Source organism: Mustelus asterias, chromosome 13, assembly GCF_964213995.1.
Source record: "Mustelus asterias chromosome 13, sMusAst1.hap1.1, whole genome shotgun sequence".
Lineage (NCBI taxonomy): Eukaryota > Metazoa > Chordata > Chondrichthyes > Carcharhiniformes > Triakidae > Mustelus > Mustelus asterias.
In genome coordinates, this window is record NC_135813.1 from 61,787,114 (window position 1) to 61,811,641 (window position 24,528).

The window sequence follows — 24,528 nt, forward strand, 5'->3', positions numbered from 1 at the left end:
CAGACTCTACAGGTGGGATTTTCCAGCCGTGCTCACCCCAAAACTGGAAAATCCTGCCTGATGTTAACAGACCTTTGCATGGGCCGCCCTCCGCCTGCCACGATTCCAGTGGCAGGCAGGATGGGAAAATTCCCCCCTACACATCAACTTAATTATGTAAGTATTATGCAGTACCTCATCAAAGACCTTTTTAAGTCAACTGCAGTACAAATGTTCACTCACATCGTTACTTCTTCAAAGAAATCAATCATGACCCTGCCTTTTGAAATCTGCACTCAGAACTCTGTAATATCTTAATTTCTAGATGTTCTATTACATCTTGAGAGTAAAGACGCCTCTTTCCTCTACCATTGACATAAAGCTAACCGATCTATCGTTCCCTGGGTTTGTTCTGTCTCCCTTTTTAAATATAGGAATCACATTAGCTGTCTCCCAGTTCTCTGGTACAATTTGCTTTTGCAATTAATTTTTAAATATACGTAATAATGCATCGGGAGGTCTTGTGGCACCTGTACCTCTGCGACAGAAGCTCCAAGTTTGAGATGTATTTCAGGACTTGATAGCCATGGAAGGCAGACCCATAACATGGCCAGACTGGTTGATTATCATTCTCTAAGTCCTTCTAATAGGCTTGATGGCAGGCAGTAAGAGCAGGAAGGTTTCCTGGTCAGCCACACTGCCGAGCATAATCATGGACCAATCCATTACAAGTCCATGGTCTCCAATGCCTTCTTAGGGCATGGTACCTTATGAAGGAGGAAGAGTGCACCTGTCAACTCACCCCTACGTGGGTGGACACAATCAACCCTGATCAAGAGTTTTATTGTTTTCTCTTTTTAATAATTGAATATTCCACTGCACTGCTCAGATGTCAGTACAAGATCATCAATAAGGGGTGGCATGGTGGCATAGTGGTTAGCACTGCTGTCTCACAGCTCCAGAGACCTGGGTTCGATTCCCAGCTTGGGTCACTGTCTGTGTGGAGTTTGCACATTCTCCCCATGTCTGTGTGGGTTTCCTCCGAGTACTCCAGTTTCCTCCCACACACCAAAGATGTGTAGGTTAGGTGGACTGGCCATGCTAAATTGTCCCTTGGTGTCAGGGGGATTAACAGGGTAAATACCAGATTGTGGGGATAGGGCCTGGGTGGGATTGTTGTCGGTGCAAACTCAATGGGCTGAATGGCCTCCTTCAGTAGGGATTCTATGAATAATAGGTGTATATGGTAAAGGAGTAGTTGCCTTTTCTATTAGGGAACATTACTATTGAGCTCAGGCATTTTATTTCTGCTTCCACTCGCTGTAATCAGTGCAACTGGTTAAAACATTTTCTGGACCAATGGCACCAGATTCAAGCTTCATAGCTCTTGGATCACTGCATTGCATCCCATCAGCTCGTGAATCCAAGCCTCAGTCTTCCCCAAGCACAAAATCTCCCATTTTATCCTAGTTTTGCTTTTCCTATCCCAAGCAAGAGCAGCCAAACTAGTGCCTTGATCAAGTTCTTCCGCACACAGTTTCAGATGTTGATGAGAACTTCAGGAAGAAATATTGAGAAGTACCTCCTCACAGTGAAAGAAACAATTGGAGTGATGCCAGTTGTAATAGACAGTAATCAAGGTTATTATAGGTCTATATAGATACCTATTACAGATCTATACAAAGAGAAAGTGGGAACAAATAAATAAATTAAAAGTATATTTGCTTTGAACTAGTACAAGAGAGTACTGCATACAAGAAATGTTCATTTGACACAAATTACCTATGTCAACAGGCTGATCGGAATGTACTCGTATCGGGGGCTGATGCTTTCTTCTTACAATCTCCACAATTAAGCAGGGGGAGAGATACTCAAACTCTTTGGTCATTATCACTTGGTTAAAGTGCGATTCTTTCACCACAAAATTTAGACAGTATTCCTGAAACAAAGAAGACATTAAAACCACTCCAGTTTGTCCAAAATGGAACAGTTCTTGAAAGAAATTAGTGTACCTGCGCTGTGCACCACTTAACACCACTTCAACAGCTGCCCATCACTACCCGTCGCAAGAATAGAACTGCTTGAGAAGAGGCATGCTATTCATCCCAGGGAAGTTAAGTCAACGCCAGGGAATGGGACACTTTTTTACTTTTGGCACCAAGTGCTAACATCAAGCAGTCTCCAATTCAGCTGTAAAATTATCACTATGCTGGAAACAGCTTGCTCAGAAGCAAATTAATTAAACAGTGATGGTGTTAATCTCTCTGTTGGACTTAAGTAGCTCAGAAGAATATGCAATATGGTGGGTGAAGAGGTTAACTCCCAGCGATAGGAACAGTGAGACTGTAAACGGCACTTTTATACAAAGCCATTTGGTCACTTTGTCCTCACCACATGGTGTACATACCTTTAGTTGGTCCAGTTGTAATTTGTTGGCATTCTCACACACAGTGAGCACATTCTGAAGGTCAACTGAGGCCTCAATATACTGTAAGCACAGCTGTTCTAGTCGAGCCAGGTGAAAGCTCAGGGCAAGCTTGTAAACATCCATTATCAGCAAAACATCTTGCACATGACCTACATGACATAAAGACAACACAGCCCATTTATTTCAGCGTTGAAAATAATACAGTAAAATTTCAGTTATCCGGCACTCTACTAACTGGAATTGTGTGCTTTGGCTGGAGATGTCAAGCTCACTGATAATAGTTACTGGCAGCCTGTCCTTGCTCCTGTCTCAGCCTCGCACTGCTCTGCAGCACCCTCTCCCCTCCGCGCTACTCACTCGACACCCGCATGATCATCCTGGAGCTTTTTCATTGGGTGAAAACGAGGAAGGCATCTCACATCTCAGTTAACCAACGTATTTGATTAACCAGCATCTCTCATTCTCAGAGGACGCTGTATAACAGAGATTTCCCTGTATTCCGCAACTAGACATGGTGCTTAATCCATGCAGTACCCGATCTGGGAGTGCTTTGTGTTGACAGGAAAGGAAAAAAAAGGTGGAAAAATTTCCATTTTCTGCCACCATTGCTCTTATTGATGAGCAGAACAATCACCTAATTTTCTTTTCAAAATTATTAAAATAAGAATTTCATAGCAAGAATAAGTTAGAAAGCCCATTATGCACACAGGGAAAGTCTCACAGAAATGTGAATGTTTAAAACAGAGCCTTACCTGAAACAGGATTCAATCTTACTCCTCATGACCGGCGCAACTTGTGGGCCGAAGGGCCTGTTTGTGCTGTATTTTTTCTATGTTCTATTCACAGGATGTGGGCTTTGCCACCAATTTATTGCCCCTTTCTAGTTGCCCTGAAAACGAGCTGCTTGGCCTTCCTTAACTTTAATGCAACTGAGAAGCTTACTCACCTCTTCAGAGGGCAGTTAAGAGCAGACCACCTTGGTGTGTGACTGGAATTACATGTAGGCCAAACTTATATGCAGATATAAAAATATTATATATTAGATATAATATATCTGGTATATATAATGCACACACACAAATCAGTTTTAAATTTTCAAATTGCCATTGTGGAGTTTGAACTCAATTAATTTATTATTAAGTCATTTTTTTGTACAGAACATAAGTATTGCTGAAAAAAAATATGTTGAAGCTTCGACGTTAGCCTTTTCAGCAATATTTGATTATCAGTAGTGACAGAAACACCACCACGCTTACCAATAGAAACCATGAGTTCAAGTAAAAAACAAATCGAAGAGCATTGGGAAAATTGCTCTTATGAGTCTTCTAATTTCAACTTGCACACAGCGTGCAATGCCACAGGAGATCCACAATTATAAAATCATGTTCTCTCGAACTCTGAATTCCCTCCCTGCACCCCTCCACCTCTTTATCTCACTTTCCTCTGCTTGATAGCACTGCCAATGACGGCTTGCATCGCTTTGCTGTTGACTGGAGTGGTAATTGGCCGGGTTGCATTTGTCCTGTTTTTTGATGGGATGGAGATACTTGGGTAATTTTCCATTTTATCAGGTAGATGCTTGACCATCGCAGGAAATGGTGGGAAACCTTTTAGAAACGATTATCTGGGACAAGATAAACAGTCACTTGGGCAAATGTGAGTTAATTAAGGAAAGCCAACGTGGATTTATTAAAGGCAAATCATGTTTAACCAACATGATTGAGTTTTTAAAAAAAAACACAGGTTTGGTAAGAGTAATGTAGCTGATGTGGTGCACATTGGATTTCCTAAAGGTGTTTGATTAAGTACACATACAGGCTAATCAGCAAAGTTAAAGCTATGGAAAGAAAGAGAAAGTGGCAACATTGTTATGAAGTTGGCTGAGTGACAGAAAACAGGACAAGTGAAAGTTTTTGGACTGGAGAAAGGCGCAGTCGTGTTCCCCAGGAGTCAATGTTAGGACCACTGTTTTTCTTGATCTATAGTAAAGCCCTTAATTTGGATCACAGAGCATAATCTCAAAATCTACAGATCATATAAAACTTGGAAGTATCGTGAACTATGAAAAGGATAGTGATATAGTTAACAAAGCCCACCAACACCTCTACTTTCTTAGGAGGCTAAGAAACTTTGGCATGTCCACTACGACTCTCACTAATTTTTACAGATGCATCATAAGAAGCATCCTTTCCAGATTTATCACAGCTTGGTGTGGCTCCTGCTCTGACCAAGACCGCAAGAAACTACAAAGAGTTGTGAATGTAGCCCAGTCCATCCCGCGAACCAGCCTCCCATCCATTGACTCTGTTTACACTTCCCATTGCCTTGGAAAAGCAGCCAGCATAATTAAGGACCCCACCCAACCCGGACATTCTCTCTTCCACATTCTTTTATCGGGAAAAAGATACAAAAGTCTGAGAACACGTACCAACTGACTCAAGAACAGCTTCTCCCCTGCTGCCATCAGGCTTTTGAGTGGACCTACCATATATTAAGCTGATCTTTCTCTTCACCCTATCTGTAACTGCAACATGATATTCTGTACCCTCTCCTTTCCTTCTCCCAATGTATTCAATGAACGGTGCGTTTTGTCTGTACAATGTGCAAGAAACAATACTTTTCACTGTATGCCAATACATGTGACAATAATAAATCAAATCAAAACTTGAGGAGGACATAATTAGGCTAGTGGAACGTGAGGCAAATGAAATTTACTGCAGAGAAGTATTAAATGTTGGATTTTGGTTAGTAGAATGCAGAGTGGCAATATAAAATAAAGGATACAATTCGAAAGGATATGCAAGAACAGAGAGCTTTGGGGTCTAATGTTTACAAATCGGTGAAGGTGGCAGAGCAAGGTGAGGAAGGAGTCAATAAGACCATTGGTCCCTGGGCTTTATAAATAGAGGCACTGAATGAAAAGAATGTTATGGTGAATCTTAATAACACATTCGGACTCAGCTGGAGCAGTGCTTCCAATTCTGGGCACCATGTCGAGGTGTGGTGGTGATTCTGGGGTGGGGGGGGGGGGCGCGGGGAGTATGTGTGGTGGGATGTGAAGGCAGTAAAGGCTTACAACAATGGCTTCAGAGATGAAAGAATTCAGTGACGTGGATAGCTGCAGCAGTTCTCCATAGAGAAGTAAAGGATAGGAGGAAATTTGACAGAGATGTTCAAGATCATGAGGGTTCTGGACAGAATAACATACAAAGATACAAAATAGGAGCAGAAGGAGGCCATTTGGTCCCTCAAGCCTACTCTATCATTCAATAGGACAATGGCTGATGCTTATGTTTTGAGTTCCACATTGCTATCTATCACCGATAACCTTTGATTCCCTTGCCCAACAAGAATCTACCTACCAAAAGAGAAAATGCTGGAAAATCTCAGCAGGTCTGGCAGCATCTGTAAGGAGAGAAAAGAGCTGACATTTTGAGTCCAAACGACCCTTTGTCAAAGAATCTACCTACCTCCGTCTTAAAAATATTCAATGACTGCGCTTCCACTGCCTTTAGAGGCAGACAGTTCCAAAGTCACACAACCCTCAGGGAAACAATTTCTTCTCATCCCTGCCCATAAGGTGTCACCTAATTTGAAAACAGAGAAACTCTTCCCATTGACAGAAGGGTTGGGAGCCAGAGGATACCAATTTAAGGGGAATGAGGAAAAACTTGCTTACATAGTGAGTGAGTGGTTAGGACCTTGAAGACACCATCTTACTGTGTGGTGGGGCAGATTCAATCACTGCTTTCAAAAGAAAATTGGATAATTATCAGAATCAAAGAAATTTGCATGGATACGAGGAAAAGACGAGGGAGTAGGACCAACTGTGTTGCCCTTACAGAGAGCCAGCATGGATACTATGGACCAAATGGCCTCCTCCTGTGCTGTAACCATTCTATGGCTCTAATTGGCGTCCAAAATGGAGAAGTGCTGATTCATCAGCTGAGGGCAGATTGTAGATGGCAATCAGCAGGAGGTTTGCTTGCTTCTGTTTGACTTGAGACTTCAGAGTGTCAGGAATCAATGTTGAGGACTCCCAGGGCCACTCTCTCCAAAATGTGTACCACTGTGCCGTCACCTGTTGGGTCTGTCCTGTGGTGCAACAGGACATGCCTAGGGATAGTAATGAGGGAGTCCTGAACATTGGTTGTAAATATAAGTTGTTGTTGTTTTATTATTCGTGTTCGAAGCTCGGCTCAAAAACTGTAAGATTATTGGACAGTATGCATCATCAGTTAAAATTGCAAAACATGGAATGGACAACAGCGGGACATATGTCAATCACTGTACACCATCAGAGGCAAAGTTTGAGTTATGTCCAGATGTTAGGGAAAACCACAAAAATGTAATCTCTGATCCTTTCCTGGAATACATGGTCAGATTTATCTTGCAGATGTGTGCCAGTCTAGCCCAGTTCCAAGGACCAGATAATCCAAGGAATTAACATTGTTGAAACATAGTGGAAGATTTCAGCAAGTCAAATTGACAGCTTTTCCACATTTATAAAAGAGACCAACCATCGAAGGATTAACATAAGCAGAAAAAGAGTGGAAATACTCAGCAGACCAGGCAGCATTATAATGGCACTTGCCTACTGCACATTTAATATGCAACTTATTTGTAAAAATGGAAGAGAAAAGTTTGAGAAATTCTGTGGATAAAGGGTCAATTCCAGAATATCGGAAGGAGTAAGCAGAGTCCCCTCAACTCCCCAAAAAACATTTGAAATTCAGCAAGCAGTTTTGCCCTTATTAACCAAATCTCAACATGGCTGAAGGTGCTCCTGCTTAATTAATACCTTAATTAATTTTTAAAATTCAAAGTAGGGGGATTTCATTTAGCAGCAAAAAAATTGAACGTTACCCTTCCGTGGGTACTTGATTTTGTCTGTGTAGAGAAACTGCATCAGGATCTCAAATGGTTGTGCCTCAGCCTCACGGATCACCACCTCCAGCTGAAGTGGGGAACTTGTTGGTTTCGGGTTAGTGCCTGCTATTTCTTCTCCAACTGCGGTCTCCTGCTTGGCTTTCTGCTGGCCAGGAAGTACATACATTGGGGTAAAATATTAAAATCAGTGTCACACTCATAGTACTGAAGAAATTGGTTACATGATAATTGACACCAAGAAAATGTTCACAAACGCCCCATTATTTTCCCCATTGACAGGAGGTTAAAATAACATGTTCCATTCATATCTGTATTCATGTTGTGGAATAACTACAAGGTTAACTCATCAAGGACAATGGTTAGTGTCACCATTGACATTAACAATGGTGTTAACTCTTGCAATATCTAATTAACGTGGAAAAGCAATTTAAGAAGTTAGGATATGCAGCAACACTTCTTTATTCTTGTGCGCAAATCCCCTTGCAATCCCTTTCCATCAACTTCAGAGTTAATCAGGGTTTAACACACGATCCAGACATCTGGATTTCTCAGTTTAAAATGATGCAGTCTTCAGCAACATTCAGAAAACAAGCTCCACAAAGTGCAGCAAAGTCCTTACGCCAGATATCAATTACTTACCTGCTTTAGCCGATCTCTGGCCTGGGTAATCTTCTTTCTTAACCATTTGCTTCGAGCTGTAACCATTGCTATATGCCCTTTAACTCGTTCTTCTTTCTGGTATCAGGTCAGACGAAATGATGATTAATACTTGACCCTTAGGAAACATTATGAAGTAGGGTAGATGATAAAAGCCATTGAAAATCACCTGATGCACCTGATCACAACAAGGTCTAGTACTGAAATGACAATGTTCACACTTCAAACTTTCTTTTAAAGGCAGTTTTGCCCTTATTAACCAAATCTCAACATGGCTGAAGGTGCTGGTGTTAATCAGGACTAGTAGTTGTTACCTCTCCGAGGATGAATTCCACGTCACAGAACTGCCTGTTCTCCCACAGCCTCCCATAATCTTCGTGCAAAGTGCATTTCGGATAACAAGAAAACTGTAATTGAAAGACAGAGATTTGAATTATGTAAGATGTGTAGGTGCTGCATGCTTACAACACAAAGAATTACATAAAATATACCACACAAATACAAACCACTCTGCTTCTGTTACATAAGTTTTTACCCATTCCATCTACCACACTAAACCTTTCAGCATACCTTTTCATTCTCTTTTCTTCTGTGTACTCATCTAGCTGTTGAAAGCATCATAACCATTTGTTTGAACCACTTTTTATGGTAGCGGGTTCCAATTTCTAACGATTCTCTGAACAAAATAATTCTCCTGATATCCCAATTGTAACTATCTTGCATTTATGGGTTTCATAACCCTCATAGCTCCCCTGTCCCACCCAATCCATAATTTTTAAGAACTTCATTCGGTCCTGTCTAAGTCTTCTCTTTTCTGAAGAAAAAAAGTCCTATTCAAGCTTTCCCAATTGCTGTGATCTCCTTGCTCTGGTACCATTCTTGTACATCTTTGCTTTTTCTCCAAGGATTCTAGAGATACAATATAGAAACCAGAACTGCGTCCATGTGTGGCCTGACCAGGGCGTTATATAAGATAATTCCATGTGCTTAGAAATAAATTCCAGTGCTTTGTAGCATTTTAAATTTCTTTGCCAAGCTATAGGGATGAGAAACAGTAAAGGTAAGAAGTCACTTGTGGGAGTGGTTGATAGGCCCCCGAACAGTAACCACACTGTAGGATGGGGTGTATAGGAAGAAATAAAGGGTACGGTGATAATCATGAGCGATTTTAATCTACATATAATTTGGATGAATCCGAGTGGCAAAGGTACTGCAGATAATGAGTTCATAGTGTTTTCATGGCAGTTTCTTAGAGCAACATTCTAGCACCAACCTGAGGGCAGGCTCTACTAGATTGGTTAATGTGCAATGAACAAGATTAATGAATGAACTAGTATTGAAGGTAGAAGTGATCATAATATGAATGAATTTCACATTCAATCTGAGGGAGAGAAGAGTGGATCTAACACTAGCATTTCAAGCTTAAATAGAATCATAGAATCCCTACAGTGCAGAAGGAGACCATTTGGCCCATCGAGCCTGCACTAACAATTCCACCCAGGCCCAATCCCAGTAACCCCACGTATTTACCCCGCTAATCCCCCGACACTAAAAGGCAATTTAGCATGGCCAATCAACCTAACTCGCACATCTTTGGACTGTGGGAGGAAACCGGAGCAGCTGGAGGAAACCCACACAGACACGGGGAGAATGTGCAAACTCAGGCAGTCATCCGAGGCTGGAATTGAACCCTGAGCTCTGGCACTGTGAGGCAGCAGGGCTAACCACTGTGCCACCGTGCCACCCATAAGGGCAATTATGAGGACATGAAGGCAGAGCTGGCTAAAGTGAACTGGAAAATTAGGTGAAGGGATAGGTCAGTAGAGATGCAGACATTTAAAGAGATATTTCAGAATACTCAGTAAAGATACATTCCGGTGAGAAAGAAAGACTTTAAAGAGAGGGATACACCATCTATGGCTAAGTAATGAAATTAAAGATACTATCAAATTGACGAAAAAGTGTATAATTCACCAAAGATGACTGGCGGAGATGCGGAAGAGTGTGGAAATACTGCAGCGTTGTTGGTCAGAAGAGTGAGTGGTGATCTTATTGAAACATGACAAATTCCTGGATTGCACAATGTTCAGCACCATTCGCAACTCCTCAGGTATTGAAGCCGTCCATGTCTAAATGTAGCAAGACCTGGACAATATCTGGACTTGGGCTGACAAGTGGTAAGTAACATTTGTGCCACACAAGTGTCACCCAATGACCATCTCCAATAACAGAGAATTTAACAATTGCTCCCTAACATTCAATGTCATTACCATTGTTGAATCCCCCACTATCAACATCATTGACCAGAAACTGAACTGGACTGGCCATATAAATACTGTTACTACAAGAGCAAGTCAGAGGCTAGGAATCCCGCTGTGAGTAACTCACTCCTGACTCCCCAAAGCCTGTCCACCATCTACAAAGCACAAATTAGAAGCGTGATGGAATACTCTCCACTGGCTACATGAGTGCAGCTCCAACCACACTCAAGAAGCTGGACACCATCCAGGATAAAGCAGCCTGCTTGATTGGTACCCTTTCCACAAACATTCATTCCCTCCACCACCGCTGCAGCTGTGAGTAACATCTACAAGTTGCACTGCAGTTATGCACCAAAGCTCTTTAGGCAGCACCTTCCAAACCCAATGATCACTAACTACCATCTAGAAGGACAAGGATAGTAGATATCTTCACCTGGGAGTTCCTTTCTGAGCCACGCACGGTCCTAACTTGGAAATATATCGCCGCTCCTTCGCTGTCACTGGGTCAAAATCCTGGAACTCCCTCCCTAGCAGCAATGTAGGTGTACCGACACCACATTGTAATGCAGAATTCAAGATGATACTTCACCACTACCTTCACAACCAAAATTAGGGATGCGCAATAAATACTGGCCTAGCACATCCCGAAATGAATATTTTAAAAACTATTCAAAAAAGCAAGCCATGATGTTTGCGTAAATAGTTGTGAACTAGTTCAATTTTCCATATCCTCACACGCTGTTATCCAGCAAAGGCACTCACATTCTACCATTTTTTTGGTTCTTTAATGCTGTTGGAAATAATCTGTTAAAACTGAAAAAATATACAGTACTGGTCATGCAAATCATACTGCATAGTAATGTTGCCAAAATCACAGTATAGTATAACTACAACGAGCCTTGTGAATGCCCAGGACCTCTTAATTCCTTCACAATTTTAGTATTATGAGGATTGATTACTTAAAGTGTATTGCTGAAAAAAAGACACTTTGTCAAAGTTTTTCATCTTGCACTCATCAGGACAATCACAAGAATAGTAATGTAAGGGAAAAACAACACATTTATACTGGTTGAAAGGACAGTGATTTATTGGCAATTGGGCTTTAATTGGTAGAGGCGATGCATGGAGAATGCACCAGTTGATGGAATGCACCAGTTGATGGCAACTGACAGTTGCCAAGCATTGTTTGAAATTTAAATCAGGCAGTTTGACTCTGATTGGCCAAGGCACTGCCCTGAAGAATGAATGAACAGTGAATGGACACTCATTCCTAACAATCCATTCTTCAAGATTTACTGCCTATCATTGGCACCAGGCAACATGAGTTATATAAAATAGGGGCTAATGAACATAAGTGCATGTGCACATAAGTGCCTGGCGCATTGCTTACTTGAAACCGATACATCTCTCCACTTCTGACGTTGTTGTCCACTGTCCCTCCAAATATATACATGGCATCAGAAATAACTGCTGCAGCATGGAAAAGTCTTCCACTAGGCATCTGCGAATTGAAAGGATGAAAGCATTTCAGGACTGAAGTATTGACGATCACTTATATACTCTTCACAAATATATTTTTACATGGGGTGGGGTACCAAGAAGATTGAAGAGATAAGGGAGGGATGTCATCGCTGCAAATGGAATCAGAAGAACTTTAATTTTATGCATCCATTGTCAATAAGAAGTGCTGTCAAGTCAATACAGTTTCATCAAACAGTCCCAAATTAGGAGGATATAGCTCAAATTGAATGTATTTAAAAATCTCTGTTCTACTCCATAAGTGTGCGTCAACTCCAATCTTTACTGCACAAGTGTAATGTTTAATTTTCCCCCATAATTGTAATGAAGACAAAATTAAACATTTTCCTCTCTCCCTTCATCCCATCATTATTTCCACAGCAAAATGCCTTTGCTGTTTGCTCCCATTGCAGATTGAACAGTGAGAAGTGGGGCAGGGATATGAAGGTGGTGAGATAAGGAGAACATCTAAACAGAAATTCCAGTAACCTATTTCAACTTTTTTCTCCCTAATAGCAAGTTCCAGTTAATGGATGTTCTCACCCTCTGGGGGTAGAAAATTTCAAAGAATTCAGAACTGGCTTGCCTGCAGAAGGCAGAGAGTGGCTGTGGAGGGGTCTTTCTCTGCATGGAGGTCAGTGACCAGTGGAGTGCCCCAGGGATCTGTTCTGGGACCCTTGCTGTTTGTCATTTTCATAAATGACCTGGATGAGGAAGTGGAGGGATGGGTTGGTAAGTTTGCTGACGACACCAAGGTAGGTGGTGTTGTGGATAGTTTGGAGGGATGTCAGAAGTTGCAGCGAGACATAGATAGAATGCAAGACTGGGCGGAGAAGTGGCAGATGGACTTCAACCCGGATAAGTGTGTGGTGATCCATTTTGGCAGATCCAATGGGATGAAGCAGCAGTATAATATGAAGGGTACCATTCTTAGCAGTGTAGAGGATCAGAAGGACCTTGGGGTCCGGGTCCATAGGACTCTTAAATCGGCCTCGCAGGTGGAGGATGCGGTCAAGAAGGCGTACGGCGTACTGGCCTTCATTAATCGAGGGATTGAGTTTAGGAGTCGGGAGATAATGCTGCAGCTTTATAGGACCCTGGTTAGACCCCACTTGGAGTACTGCGCGCAGTTCTGGTCACCTCATTACAGGAAAGATGTTGAAGCCATTGAAAGGGTGCAGAGGAGATTTACAAGGATGTTGCCTGGATTGGGGGGCATGCCTTATGAGGATAGGTTGAGGGAGCTTGGTCTCTTCTCCCTGGAGAGACGAAGGATGAGAGGTGACCTGATAGAGGTTTACAAGATGTTGAGAGGTCTGGATAGGGTAGACTCTCAGAGGCTATTTCCAAGGGCTGAAATGGTTGCTACGAGAGGACACAGGTTTAAGGTGCTGGGGGGTAGGTACAGAGGAGATGTCAGGGGTAAGTTTTTCACTCAGAGGGTGGTGGGTGAGTGGAATCGGCTGACGTCGGTGGTGGTGGAGGCAAACTCGTTGGGGTCTTTTAAGAGACTTCTGGATGAGTACATGGGATTTAATGGGATTGAGGGCTATAGATAGGCCTAGAGGTGGGGATGTGATCGGTGCAACTTGTGGGCCGAAGGGCCTGTTTGTGCTGTGGCTTTCTATGTTCTATGTTCTATTAATTCAGAACCATCTGATTGAAGAAATGTTTCCTCATTTCAGGCCTAAATGGTTGACCCTTCATTCTGAGTCTGTGACCTTATCGATATCAACGATTTGGAAGAAGGGGCACATGATTTCTGGCTAAATTTGCCGATGATACCAAGAAAGGTAAAAAGGTAAGTTGCCAAGAGGAGGTAAAGATTCTTTAAAGGGATATAAATAGGCTAGGTGAGTGGGCAAAAGATTAGTAAATGGAGTATAATGTGGGAAAATGTGAACTTGTCCATGTTGGCAGGAAGAATTTAAATACTATTTAAATAAAAAGAGATTGCAGAACTCAGTGATACACAAGAATTTATGTGGCCTGGTACACCAATCACAAAAAGTTAGTTTGCAGGTACAGCAAGTGATTAGGAAGGCAAATGAAATGTTGCCGTTTATTGCATGAAGAGAGAATAGCTGTATTACCTCCTCTGTACAGGGCCTTGGTGAGACCACATCTAGAGTACAGTATTGAATTCTGGTCTCCTTATTTGAGAAATGTTTTTGGAAATAGGTCATTGAAGGTTTATTTGACTCATTCCTGGGATGAAGGGCTTACCTTATGAAGAAAGGCTGGAATAGGTTAGCCCTGTACCCATTGGAATTTAAAAAATTGAGAGGTGATCTTACTGAAACATACAACATCCTGACGGGACTTGATAGGGCGAATACCAGGAGGATAATTTCCTCCTCTGGGGGAGACCAGAATGAGGGGAAACTGTTTAAGAAAAATAGGTCTCCCTTTTAAGAAGGAGATGAGAATTTTTTTCTCTGAGGGTTGTTAGTCCATGGAATTTTCTTCCCCAGAAAGCAATGGAGGTTAGGTCATTGCATTTCTTCAAGGCTGAATCAGATACATTTTGAAGGAGAAGGGAGCCAGGGTTTACAGGGGCCAGACAGGAAAGTGGAGGCCACAACCGGATCAGCCGTGATCTTATTGAATAGCAAAGCAGGCTCAAAGGGCCGAATAGCCCACTCCCAAGTCATATGTTCCTACATGACCCAGAGTTTGTGACTCCCAGCCAGGTAAACATTCTCCCACAATCTAAACTGTTAAACCCTTTAAGAATGTTATATTTTTCAATCAGGAATTTTTCTAAACTCTTGTAAATAAAGGCCTAGTCTACTCTATCTCTCCCCATAAGACAATCCCCTCACTTCAGGAATCAGTCTGGTGAACCTTCATTTCACTCTCTCTGAAACAAGTGTACACTTTCTTAGGTTAAGCAGGCCAAAACTGTACATGATACTTCAGATGTGGTCTCACCCAGGTCCTAAACAATTGCAAGGACTTATTTACTCTTATGCTTCAATGTTTTTGCCGTGAAGAGTAACATCATTTCCTTTCCTAATTGTTTTGTGTGTCAGTCATGGTTCAGTTGGTAGCATTCTCGCCCGAGTCCGAAGGTTATGGGTTCACTCCAGGATTTTAGCACAAAAATCAAGGCTGAAGCTCCTGTGCAGTAATGAGGGAGTGCTGCACAGTCGGAGGTGCCTCCTTTCAGAGGAGGAGATAAACCGAAATTCCCTCCGACTGTTCTCTGCAATGAGCCTAAGAGATCCCACTGCATTATTTCAAAGAGGCGCGTGGGTGTTACCCCCAACGTCTCCGAATTAATACAAGAAAAAGAGACTGTGCGGCTTTATCACATTGTTATTTGTGGGAACTTTATGTGTGCAAATTGACTAAATAACCAAGTGAACGAATGACTATCATTTCCTACACTACAATGAACTCCTAAAGTACCTAGTTAGCTGTAACAATGCTTTAGGATGTCTATGGTTGTGAATAGTACAGCTACAGGAATAAGTCATCCAGCTCACTGAATTAGTCATGGTTGATCTGTGACCTAACTCACTGCTTATGCACATATTCTTCAACCGCTTTGGTGAACAGAAATCTACCAACCTCAGATTTCATAGACATTTCATAGAATCCCTACAGTACAAAAGGAGGCCATTTGGCCCAACGAGTCTGTACCGACCATAATCCCACCCAAGCCCTATCCCCATAACCCCATGTATTTACCCTGCTAATCCCACTGACACTAAGGGTCAATTTAGCATGGCCAATGAACCTAACCCGCACATCTTTGGACTGTGGGAGGAAACCTGAGCACCCGGAAGAAACCCGCGCAGACACAGGGAGAATGTCCAAACTCCACACAGACAGTGACTTTAGCCTGGAATTGAACCTGGGACCCTGGCGGGAGAGTCAGCAGTGCTGACACTGTGCCAACGTGCCAATTTTAATTTAAAATTAATTGAATTAGCAGCAATTGCCCTTCCAAACTTAACCACCTTTTGTGTACAGATACGCTTCTACATTCCTGAAAAATCTATTTTCTTAGACTATGTCTACCCCCCTAGTCTTAAACTTCCCAAGCAGCCGAAATAGTTTCTCTCAATCAATCCTAGCTTCTTATCTTGAAAGCTTTGATCAAATCTCCCGATAACCTTCTAAATTCCAGGGAATACAATCCAAGTTTGTGTCATCTCTCCGTGTAAGTGCCCAACTTTGCGCATGTTCCTCTCTTCCCTGTTCCCCACAGCCAGTAAGAAACATGTTTATAGCTAATGCAAGACCTGGTAGCAATGGGCTGAAGCGATAAGTTATCAGGGCATTAGCATCTGATCAGAACTACTTTCCCGAGTATTGATATCAACTTTGGAGACTTAGCATTTGCCAAGAGAGAAATATGTGTGACAGCATTATTCCCAATTTCTTTTGTTCTGCCTCTGGCAGGTAATGAGAAAGCAGAATTGTCACAGGTCTGCCCTCTCATCCAGAAAATTATTTATAACCACAAGATATCAAAAAGAAAAAATTGCTAATGTAAATGTTTTGACAGTAGCTGAGTCTTTATGTCTGCTTGTCTAAACCACAAGTGTACCACCCAACAATGCTCCAGGTGTGCTCAAGCCATTTTCAGCCATTACAGCATAAAAATTGCACAATGGTGAAATCTGGATTACTTGTTCTAATGTGAGTGCAATAATACTTCTCTCCCACTGGATAGTGCTAGAGTGTTGCATATGAATAATCTCTGCAGGTAAGTACTGAACTGTACCATGATCATACCCTGGGGAGCAACTAGCTTTTTTCTAAGGAGCTAAGCTTACAACCTGCTAACGTACACCAAGCTTGTTTAATCCCACATGGACAGGACACTTGAGCTTAACTAAAATAGCGGAGACCATATTGTCTTCACCAACACAACCAATAAGCTTTACCCTTTCACTTCGAATTGTCATGCAAGGTGGTGGTGGTGGTGGGGAGACGGAGAGCAAACACACAAGCAAGATTAGATTTATGTTCCATTGAAGCTCACATTTCTTCAGTGAAGTTATTGCAGCGTCAAAACAGTTCAATTGGCTTTTTAACTTCTCATTTAGCTAGAACAGCTGTTCAACTATGCCAGACAACAAACTGGAAGCACTCATCAACTTGAAATATTCCCCGCCCCCCACACTTGAAGCATCATACATCATACAACAGCATCATGAAGCACCCCTCAGCTCAGAGGTCAGGAGGCAGAATGCATTCCATGCTGATTTTGTTTTCTTTCACACTGAAATGCAAAGACATCAGAAAATGCAAAGGAAAACATTATGGAATGCATAACTCTGGTGTGGCTCTGTGATTTAACCATCGTTCTATGGAAAACAACTTGCATTTCTCCTCAATTAACCATGACGGCCTAGCCAAGATCAGAAATTCACCAATATGTGGTAAACATGTTCTCACTTCATTGGGTTGCCACACCAGTCTGTGTGGGAGACAACTCCTCAAACACAAGGCTAAATCAGAGAGATTATCGAAAACTAAAATAAAGATGAGAAGGGGTTATATAGAACTGGTAGAAAAGAGAGCTAAAAATGAAAACAAGAAAAACTCATTTTGAAGAAATATAGCAAAGATGCAATCCTTATTTCTTGCTTGCTGTGAGCCACTGAAATCACATTTAACCAACATACATTCTAACTGGCACAGAAATGACAGTTTGTTGTTCTAATAGCCGGGATTGAAACTAAAAATTCCAGAGATTAACCATTGGTGTAAACATTCTTCAATGGGACATACCAGGGCAGTCTCAAGGCACTGGATCTTTTCTCATGGCAAATTATCACAAACAACACTTCCTCCCAGTCTTCTAGCATAATCTGTTTTTAAATTAATTTATGGAGTGTGGCATCACTGGCAAGGAGAGCATTTCTGACCCATGCCCACTAACCCTTGAGAAGGTAGTGGTAGACCACCTTCTTGAACTGCTGGAGTATATGTGGTGAAGGCACTCTGTCAGTGCTATTAAATAGGGGGTTCCAATCTGACCCAGTGACAGTGAAGGAATAGCGATATAGTTCCAAGTCAGGGTGAAGTGTAATTTAGAAGGAAACTTGTAGGTGATGGCTACCTTAATAAGAGGCCACGTCTACCTTATTAAAAGAGGTTGTGTGATGGAATGGCTGAAGAAGTACAATGTTTGTTTGTGTCCACTTGCTTAGAAGTTATTGGTGCCAAGGGAGTGATGGAATATTCTCCACTTGCCTGGATGAGTGAAGCTCCAACAACACTCAAGAAGCTCAGCACCATCCTGGTCAAAGCAGCCCGCTTGATTGGCACCCCCATCATCACCACCACAATTCACTCCCTTCACGAGGTGCAACATAGCAATAGTGTGTGCCATCTCAGTTCTAGAAGGTACACTGTAACAACTCGGCAGCACCTTCTGAACCCGCAAACTCTATTGCCAAGAAGATCAAAGGCTGCATACGCATGGAAACACAAACACCTGCAAATTCCACTCCAAGCCACGCAGAATCCTGACTTGGAACTGTATCATTGTTCCTTCACTGTTGCTGGGTCAAAAACCTGGAACTACACCCATGAACAGCACTGTGGTTGTACCTACTCCACATGGATTATAGTGGTTGAAGTAGAACCACTTACTTGTTCAAGAGCAATTAGGGATGGGCAACAAAAGCTGCCCTTGCTGGGGACACCTAGATCCCATGAATGAATAAAACAAATCTATCCCAATTTTACAATTGCTAACTGGTGAATGGGACATTCAGCCTGGATGGTCTTCAAAGTCCAAGTGGAGCAAGGACAGAAAATGCTCAAGTCATTCTGCATTGCCTCCAAAATTCAAATTGTACGAAACTCCTAACCTATTAAGGCTACTCTCCAAACAGATGGTTCAGAACTCAGGCACATACTTCTGGATCACATGTAAAGTCCAGAACTAAGTTGCAAGGCAGAATTGTGACAAAATTAGCAAATGGTTCAGGATGTTAGTGATTCATTCATTAATTCTGCCATTCCGTTCAGTGTTGCTGACAGCTCGGATGGTGGCCCAAGATTTTGTCAAATGTGAAGCTTTAATTCTTCAAAACAAATAAATTCAATCTGAATGAATTATGTTAGTATAGCAACCTTATTCTCAGAGTTGCATTAAAGCAGTTTGTTGAGCCTCAACGTTTAGAGTTAAATATTTATGAAGTCCATTACTGAGTGTTGTCTTTGGCAGCTACATCCAGAGATTAACCTTAAACTGTGTGAGAAGACAATGATAAGCTAAAACAACAATGTGTTGTAAATTTGATTCTTCCTGCTTTTACTTTAGTTGTTTTAAATAAGCTAGTGTAAATCCACAGCGGTGAAAATCCCATATTGCAGAAATAATTTATTTAGATTCACTGCCATCATTGGGTGGATTCACATTTGCACGGAGGGCCACACACAAGTCACTAGACTGTTGCCCCATTGATGTGTGGCATTTATCAAACATGCCGAATTTATCATAATGTCCCCATTTCAGAATACATTATAAATCCTTTCTCAAGACACTGGGGAGGAGCGTTTTCCACACCCATTTCCGGCAGTGTATCATCACATCGGCAGGGTTTACAATAGGTTTTAAAAACCAGGAATTGACAGACAGAACTCCCTAGGAGCGCACAGCTAAGTACAGCCCCCAGGGAGGGGGGTTCATGCACAGGCAGTACCAGGGGAGGTGGTCAACGGTTCCATTTCCGTGGTTACGGGGAGGTGGTCCTTTCATTCTATTATTGTACTTTTGACATCGGGGTGCCCTGATCCGTCAGGAACTGAGGTCTAAGAGCATACGTTCTTGGACGGGCAGGGCCTGAGTTGACACAAAGTCAAAAAATGAAAAGATTCCACCCATGGTCTATGGCAAAATCCATATCTGCAATATCACTGATGATCTGTGGCTTGTGATTGGAGTTTCCAAAGTCACTGAGTGTTCTCCCTCAGCTTTGTTTTTGAGCTAACATTACTGTGGATGATACTGAAGTTCTGATAAAGAGCTACCTTTTAACTCGCCAAAACACAAATACAAAATGCAGTTCAAATAGAACAGGCAAGTATGTTATCACAATAAACGTCTTAGCCTCAAGTGCAAAAATAGAATATTTTATGCTTGTGATGCAAACACCCCGAAAAATTATCTGTTTGTATCCGACTCCTCCTAAATACGCCTCCAGTTTCCCTCCTTCAACTGGTGCCACCTGTCAAACTCTGCATGTTCCCAAAAACACTGAAGTCACTTTATATTTAAAAAATATCAGACTAGTTAATAGTTACTCAGAATTACACTGTGCCAGCCTCACCACAATAAACTTACTAACGACATCATTATCTTGAACCCAAAGCCCCTGAAGAAACATTCTGTACTGTGACTAAATATATTTCTCACTTAATGCCAAAACAAACAAATTTGCAAGACTGCTGTCTCTTCACTTTCAAGAGGAGGTGTGCTGTTAATGAGAGTGGCAATATAAAACAATGGTTTTAAAGCACTGCGTACAGATACTGGCTGTTCTTCCTCTTTCAGAGGAAATACCGGGTATAAAAAAAACGACTATACTTGCAACTAATGAGTGAACAAAGAAGCTTCCTTAACCCACGGGAAACATGGAAATACTGTGAAAAGTCAAACCTTTCACACTGCACCAGTTTCAATCCCGGTGCACCTTGCAATCTGGTAATACACAATAACCTCCCCCTCCCTCCCAAACCTTGCCTTAATTTCCTTGGAGATTACAAGTCAGTGTTTTACACTTAGGTGAAGAGCAACATTGGCAGGATAAGCAACTCACCATAAAATCTGGATCATAAGTTGCCTCTGTGTATAAGTTGCTCCCCTATATTTTGAAGACAGTAAAACATAGATTAAGTTAGACCTATGTTATGGAATACTGTAGCATGTATAAAAAAGCATGTTATACATAATCATACCAGATAGAACAGTACAAGTAGATAGGAGGCAATATGTTTGGATACTGAATAGCACAGGCCAGTTGGAGCAGATGGACAATTTCTGTGCTGTATATTCTATGCAATATTCTATGCAAGAAGGAAGTTCTCATCTTTTCAACTTTGTAGCACCACACACACAAGTGTTCTGGTTTGAATTTACAGCAAAGAGTTTTAAACTTTACCAAACCCAGATTTTTTAGATTTTCCATCTAAAAAAGAGAAATAAAAGTGGGCAGCACAGTGGTTAGCACTGCGGCTTCACAGCGTCAGGGTACAGGTTCAATTCTGGCCTCAGGACACTGTCTGTGTGGAGTTTGCATGTTCTCCTCATGTCTGCGTGGGTTTCCTCCGGGTGCTCCGGTTTCCACCCACAGTCCAAAGATGTGTGGGTTAGGTGGATTGGCCATGCTAAATTGACCCTAGTTTCATAGAAACATAGAAAAACTACAGCACAAAACAGGCCCTTCGGCCCCACAAGTTGTGCCGAACATATCCCTACCTTCTAGGCCTACCTATAACCCTCCATCCTATTAAGTCCCATGTACTCATCCAGGAGTCTCTTAAAAGAGCCTATTGAGTTTGCCTCCACCACCACTGACGGCAGCCGATTCCACTCACCCACCACCCTCTGTGTGAAAAACTTCCCCCTAACATTTCCCCTGTACTTACCCCCCAGCACCATAAACCTGTGTCCTCTCGTAGCAGCCATTTCCACCCTGGGAAAAAGCCTCTGAGAGTCCACCTGATCTATGCCTCTCAACATCTTATATACCTCTATTAGGTCTCCTCTCATCCTACGTCTCTCCAAGGAGAAAAGACCGAGCTCCCTCAGCCTATCCTCATAAGGCATGCCACTCAATCCAGGCAATATCCTTGTAAATCTCCTCTGCACCCTTTCAATCTTTTCCACATCCTTCCTGTAATGAGACGACCAGTACTGAGCACAGTACTCCAAGTGGGGTCTGACGAGGGTCTTATATAGCTGCATCATTATCCCGGACTCCTAAACTCAATCCCTCGATTGATAAAGGCCAGCACACCATATGCCTTCTTAACCACCTCCTCCACCTGCGGGGCCGATTTCAGAGTCCTATGGACCCAGACCTCAAGGTCGAGTGGCATTAACGGGGCAAATATGTGGGGTTACAGGGATAGGGTGGGTTGTTGTCGGTGCAGGTTCGATGGGCTGAATGGCCTCCTTCTGTACTGTAGGGATTCAATGATTCTATGAAACATTCAGCCGATGTTCAAACGATGTTTAGTTTTGATATTTCAACAATTATATCGCTGAGCGGTGGGTGGTGAAACATAGATGGGGAGGATCCTGAGCTTGCTGAAAGCCCCAAAATAACAATAAAATAAAAAACTGTAAATGCTAGGTGCAGAGATCAGTCGTCATTTGCAAAGTGAAAGATGGGCTTTAGCACACCAGAAATTCTGATTTTTTTCTGCTTCGTGAATGTCAATGACCAGAGTATTTCCTGCATTCTCGCTTTCATTCCAAATTGACAATCTTGGTTTGACTGTTTGCACAATGTTCACTCTCCTTGACTAACCAGTCAGCTAGGAAAGATCAGCCTCACTTCCACACTCAGCAATCAGGGCCACATGAAAAACTTAAACTTCAAGAGTAAATTAGACCCTTTAAAGGAGTTTTTGCCATCTGCACTGTGCTATTCTTGCACACATGTGGCGAATTGTTTGGGTCAAGGAAAACATCTGGAAACTGCAATTTCGCTTCTCATTTGTGAAGAACAGATTTTTCACAGAGGAAATAAATGAAAGAACTTTTTATATGTCAAATACAAAAGTATTCACCCTCACATGTAAAATCAATCTTTTGAACATGCCTTTTGTGCTGAGGTGTATTCTCTAATATACAAAATGAAATTTCCCGCACCACCTTAAAATATATTACAGCTAATGTGTTGGGCTTTGAAATGAAATCCAAAAATCAATGCTTTGTTCAGACGTATTGGTGCTTTATGAATGTCTGCACTGAGATAGCTCAGTTTAGATCCTGCTGGGATCTTCAATTGCAAAATGACAACATCCTTTAACTACTACAAATAACTTAGGCAATCGAACAGGGCATCGATTTATGCAAGCGACATTGAGTTTGCACTTGTCAACATCTTTTAGAAGACATAATGGTGAACTATCTACATTAATCATGATCGATGAATTAAAAAAAACTCGCTAAAGATATCCAAGAGTTACCAAAGGGCTTTTGAATTTGAAAGATATGTTAAAAGAGTCACATCCGTGAAAGTTGGGGTTGATGTGGGTGGAAGAAAGAGGAAGTGTACTGTAAAGCCAAAAGTAGGCATAAACAATATATACTCTCACTTGCACGAAAAGCATGAAAGCAACCAATGACATGAGGAAAAGAACTGCCCATGAATAGGGGTGGTGAGCTAAGGGGAGGGTTAATGAGATTATACATGAACGTCACTTGCACTGAAGAAACACAATATATCAGAAAAGTCATTTTCAAGACCGGTGTTTTACTATTTAAAATTGTATGAATTATTTATCATTTCAAAAGAACTAAAAAAAAAAATTAGATTATGCTGCACCAAACAAATATATTTCAAAACTTAAGGAAAATTTATTTTGAACAGAGTACACAATTCAACTCACCTCACTGTCTGGGCTGGGCTGAATGACCTCCCAAGTCTGAGAGTCCACATCGTAGCAATGCAGCTCATTAGGCAATGTGTTATCTGCAGCACCACCAAACACATAAAGATGACGGTCAAATGCCACCATGGTGTGGCCATATCTCCTCTGAGGTGGAGGAGGGGAACCTCGGAGTAAGTGTTCAGTGGGAATTCTTGTCCAACTGCACGAGAACACAAATCAAATTTCAGTTATATGCAATTAGTAACAACTAAAGAGAAAACTAAAATAGCTCAGATTATATCATTCATTATACAACTTCAGGTCAACAACTCTCCCAAAGTGCTTTTTATTTGGGTATTTTCATAATACTGGGATTCAATATGTCACAGCGAAGTTCAACATTCAATTTCATTAGAACAAACAAGGAAGAGCTTTATTTGATTCTTCAACAACCTCATAATAACAGAAAACAGCAAAATATACAATGAGGCTCATGCTGCCACTCGATCTGTTGCTGAGCGATGCACTGGCTTGTTCAGGATGCAGTTCCACTGCCTGGCCTGCTCTGGCGGTGTTCCTCAGTTTGGCCCCCAGAGGATCTCCCGCATCGTGGTGGTCTGCGGTACCCTTCACAACTTGCGCAACAGTGGGGCGACATTCTGGAGGAGGAGGGCCATGCCTATCCCTTTGGGGAGCAGGTGGACCAGAAGCGACTGTAGGGAGCCCATGGAGGACCCAGAGGATGGAGGAAAGGCGACAACAAGGGTCCAGCATATCAGGGGGACCAGGGAGGCCCTGGTTGCTGCCAACTGCTCCGATTAGGAGGCTTGGTGACCGGAAACTCCAGCACCACCCCCACCCCCGAGGAGAACCTGCAACCCCAACCCGCCATTCCAAAGAAGCCTATCCACCCTTCCAAGACTCTTGTGTCTAACCTTCTGAGAAGCTTGTCCATCCATGAAGCCGGATTCAAACTCGGGACTCAGAAACAACTGTTTTCTGATCCACTGTGTCATCCAGTCCTTCGTATTATTGAGCATTTAATATCCGCCTCTATTGTCCTGAGAAAGTGGCGGGCTGCCACTTCAAGACCAATTAAGAGTCAACCACATTAAGGTGGGACTGGGGTCACATTCAGGCTGGACCAAGTAATGACGGCAAGCTTCCTTCCCTCAAGAACTTTACTGAAGGTGTTTTTTTTTCAAACAATAATCCAAC

General features: G+C 42.1%; 1 protein-coding gene across 2 annotated transcripts in view; it reads right to left on the reverse strand.

Annotated features, from left to right (window-relative positions):
• The window catches only part of lztr1 (leucine zipper like post translational regulator 1), an 86,926-nt gene that overhangs the window by 25,685 nt on the left and 36,713 nt on the right, over positions 1–24,528 (reverse strand). Inside the window, exons 9-16 of one of the 2 annotated variants that reach the window (XM_078226884.1) lie at positions 23,329–23,530; positions 20,526–20,570; positions 11,606–11,716; positions 8,269–8,361; positions 7,937–8,032; positions 7,274–7,439; positions 2,387–2,556; positions 1,762–1,918 (exon numbers count right to left, since the gene is read on the reverse strand). In XM_078226884.1, the coding sequence (XP_078083010.1) occupies positions 1,762–1,918; positions 2,387–2,556; positions 7,274–7,439; positions 7,937–8,032; positions 8,269–8,361; positions 11,606–11,716; positions 20,526–20,570; positions 23,329–23,530 (1,040 nt within the window). Of the gene's footprint in view, positions 1–1,761; positions 1,919–2,386; positions 2,557–7,273; positions 7,443–7,936; positions 8,033–8,268; positions 8,362–11,605; positions 11,717–20,525; positions 20,571–23,328; positions 23,531–24,528 lie in introns of both variants that reach the window. The other variant, XM_078226883.1, reaches the window with a different exon arrangement.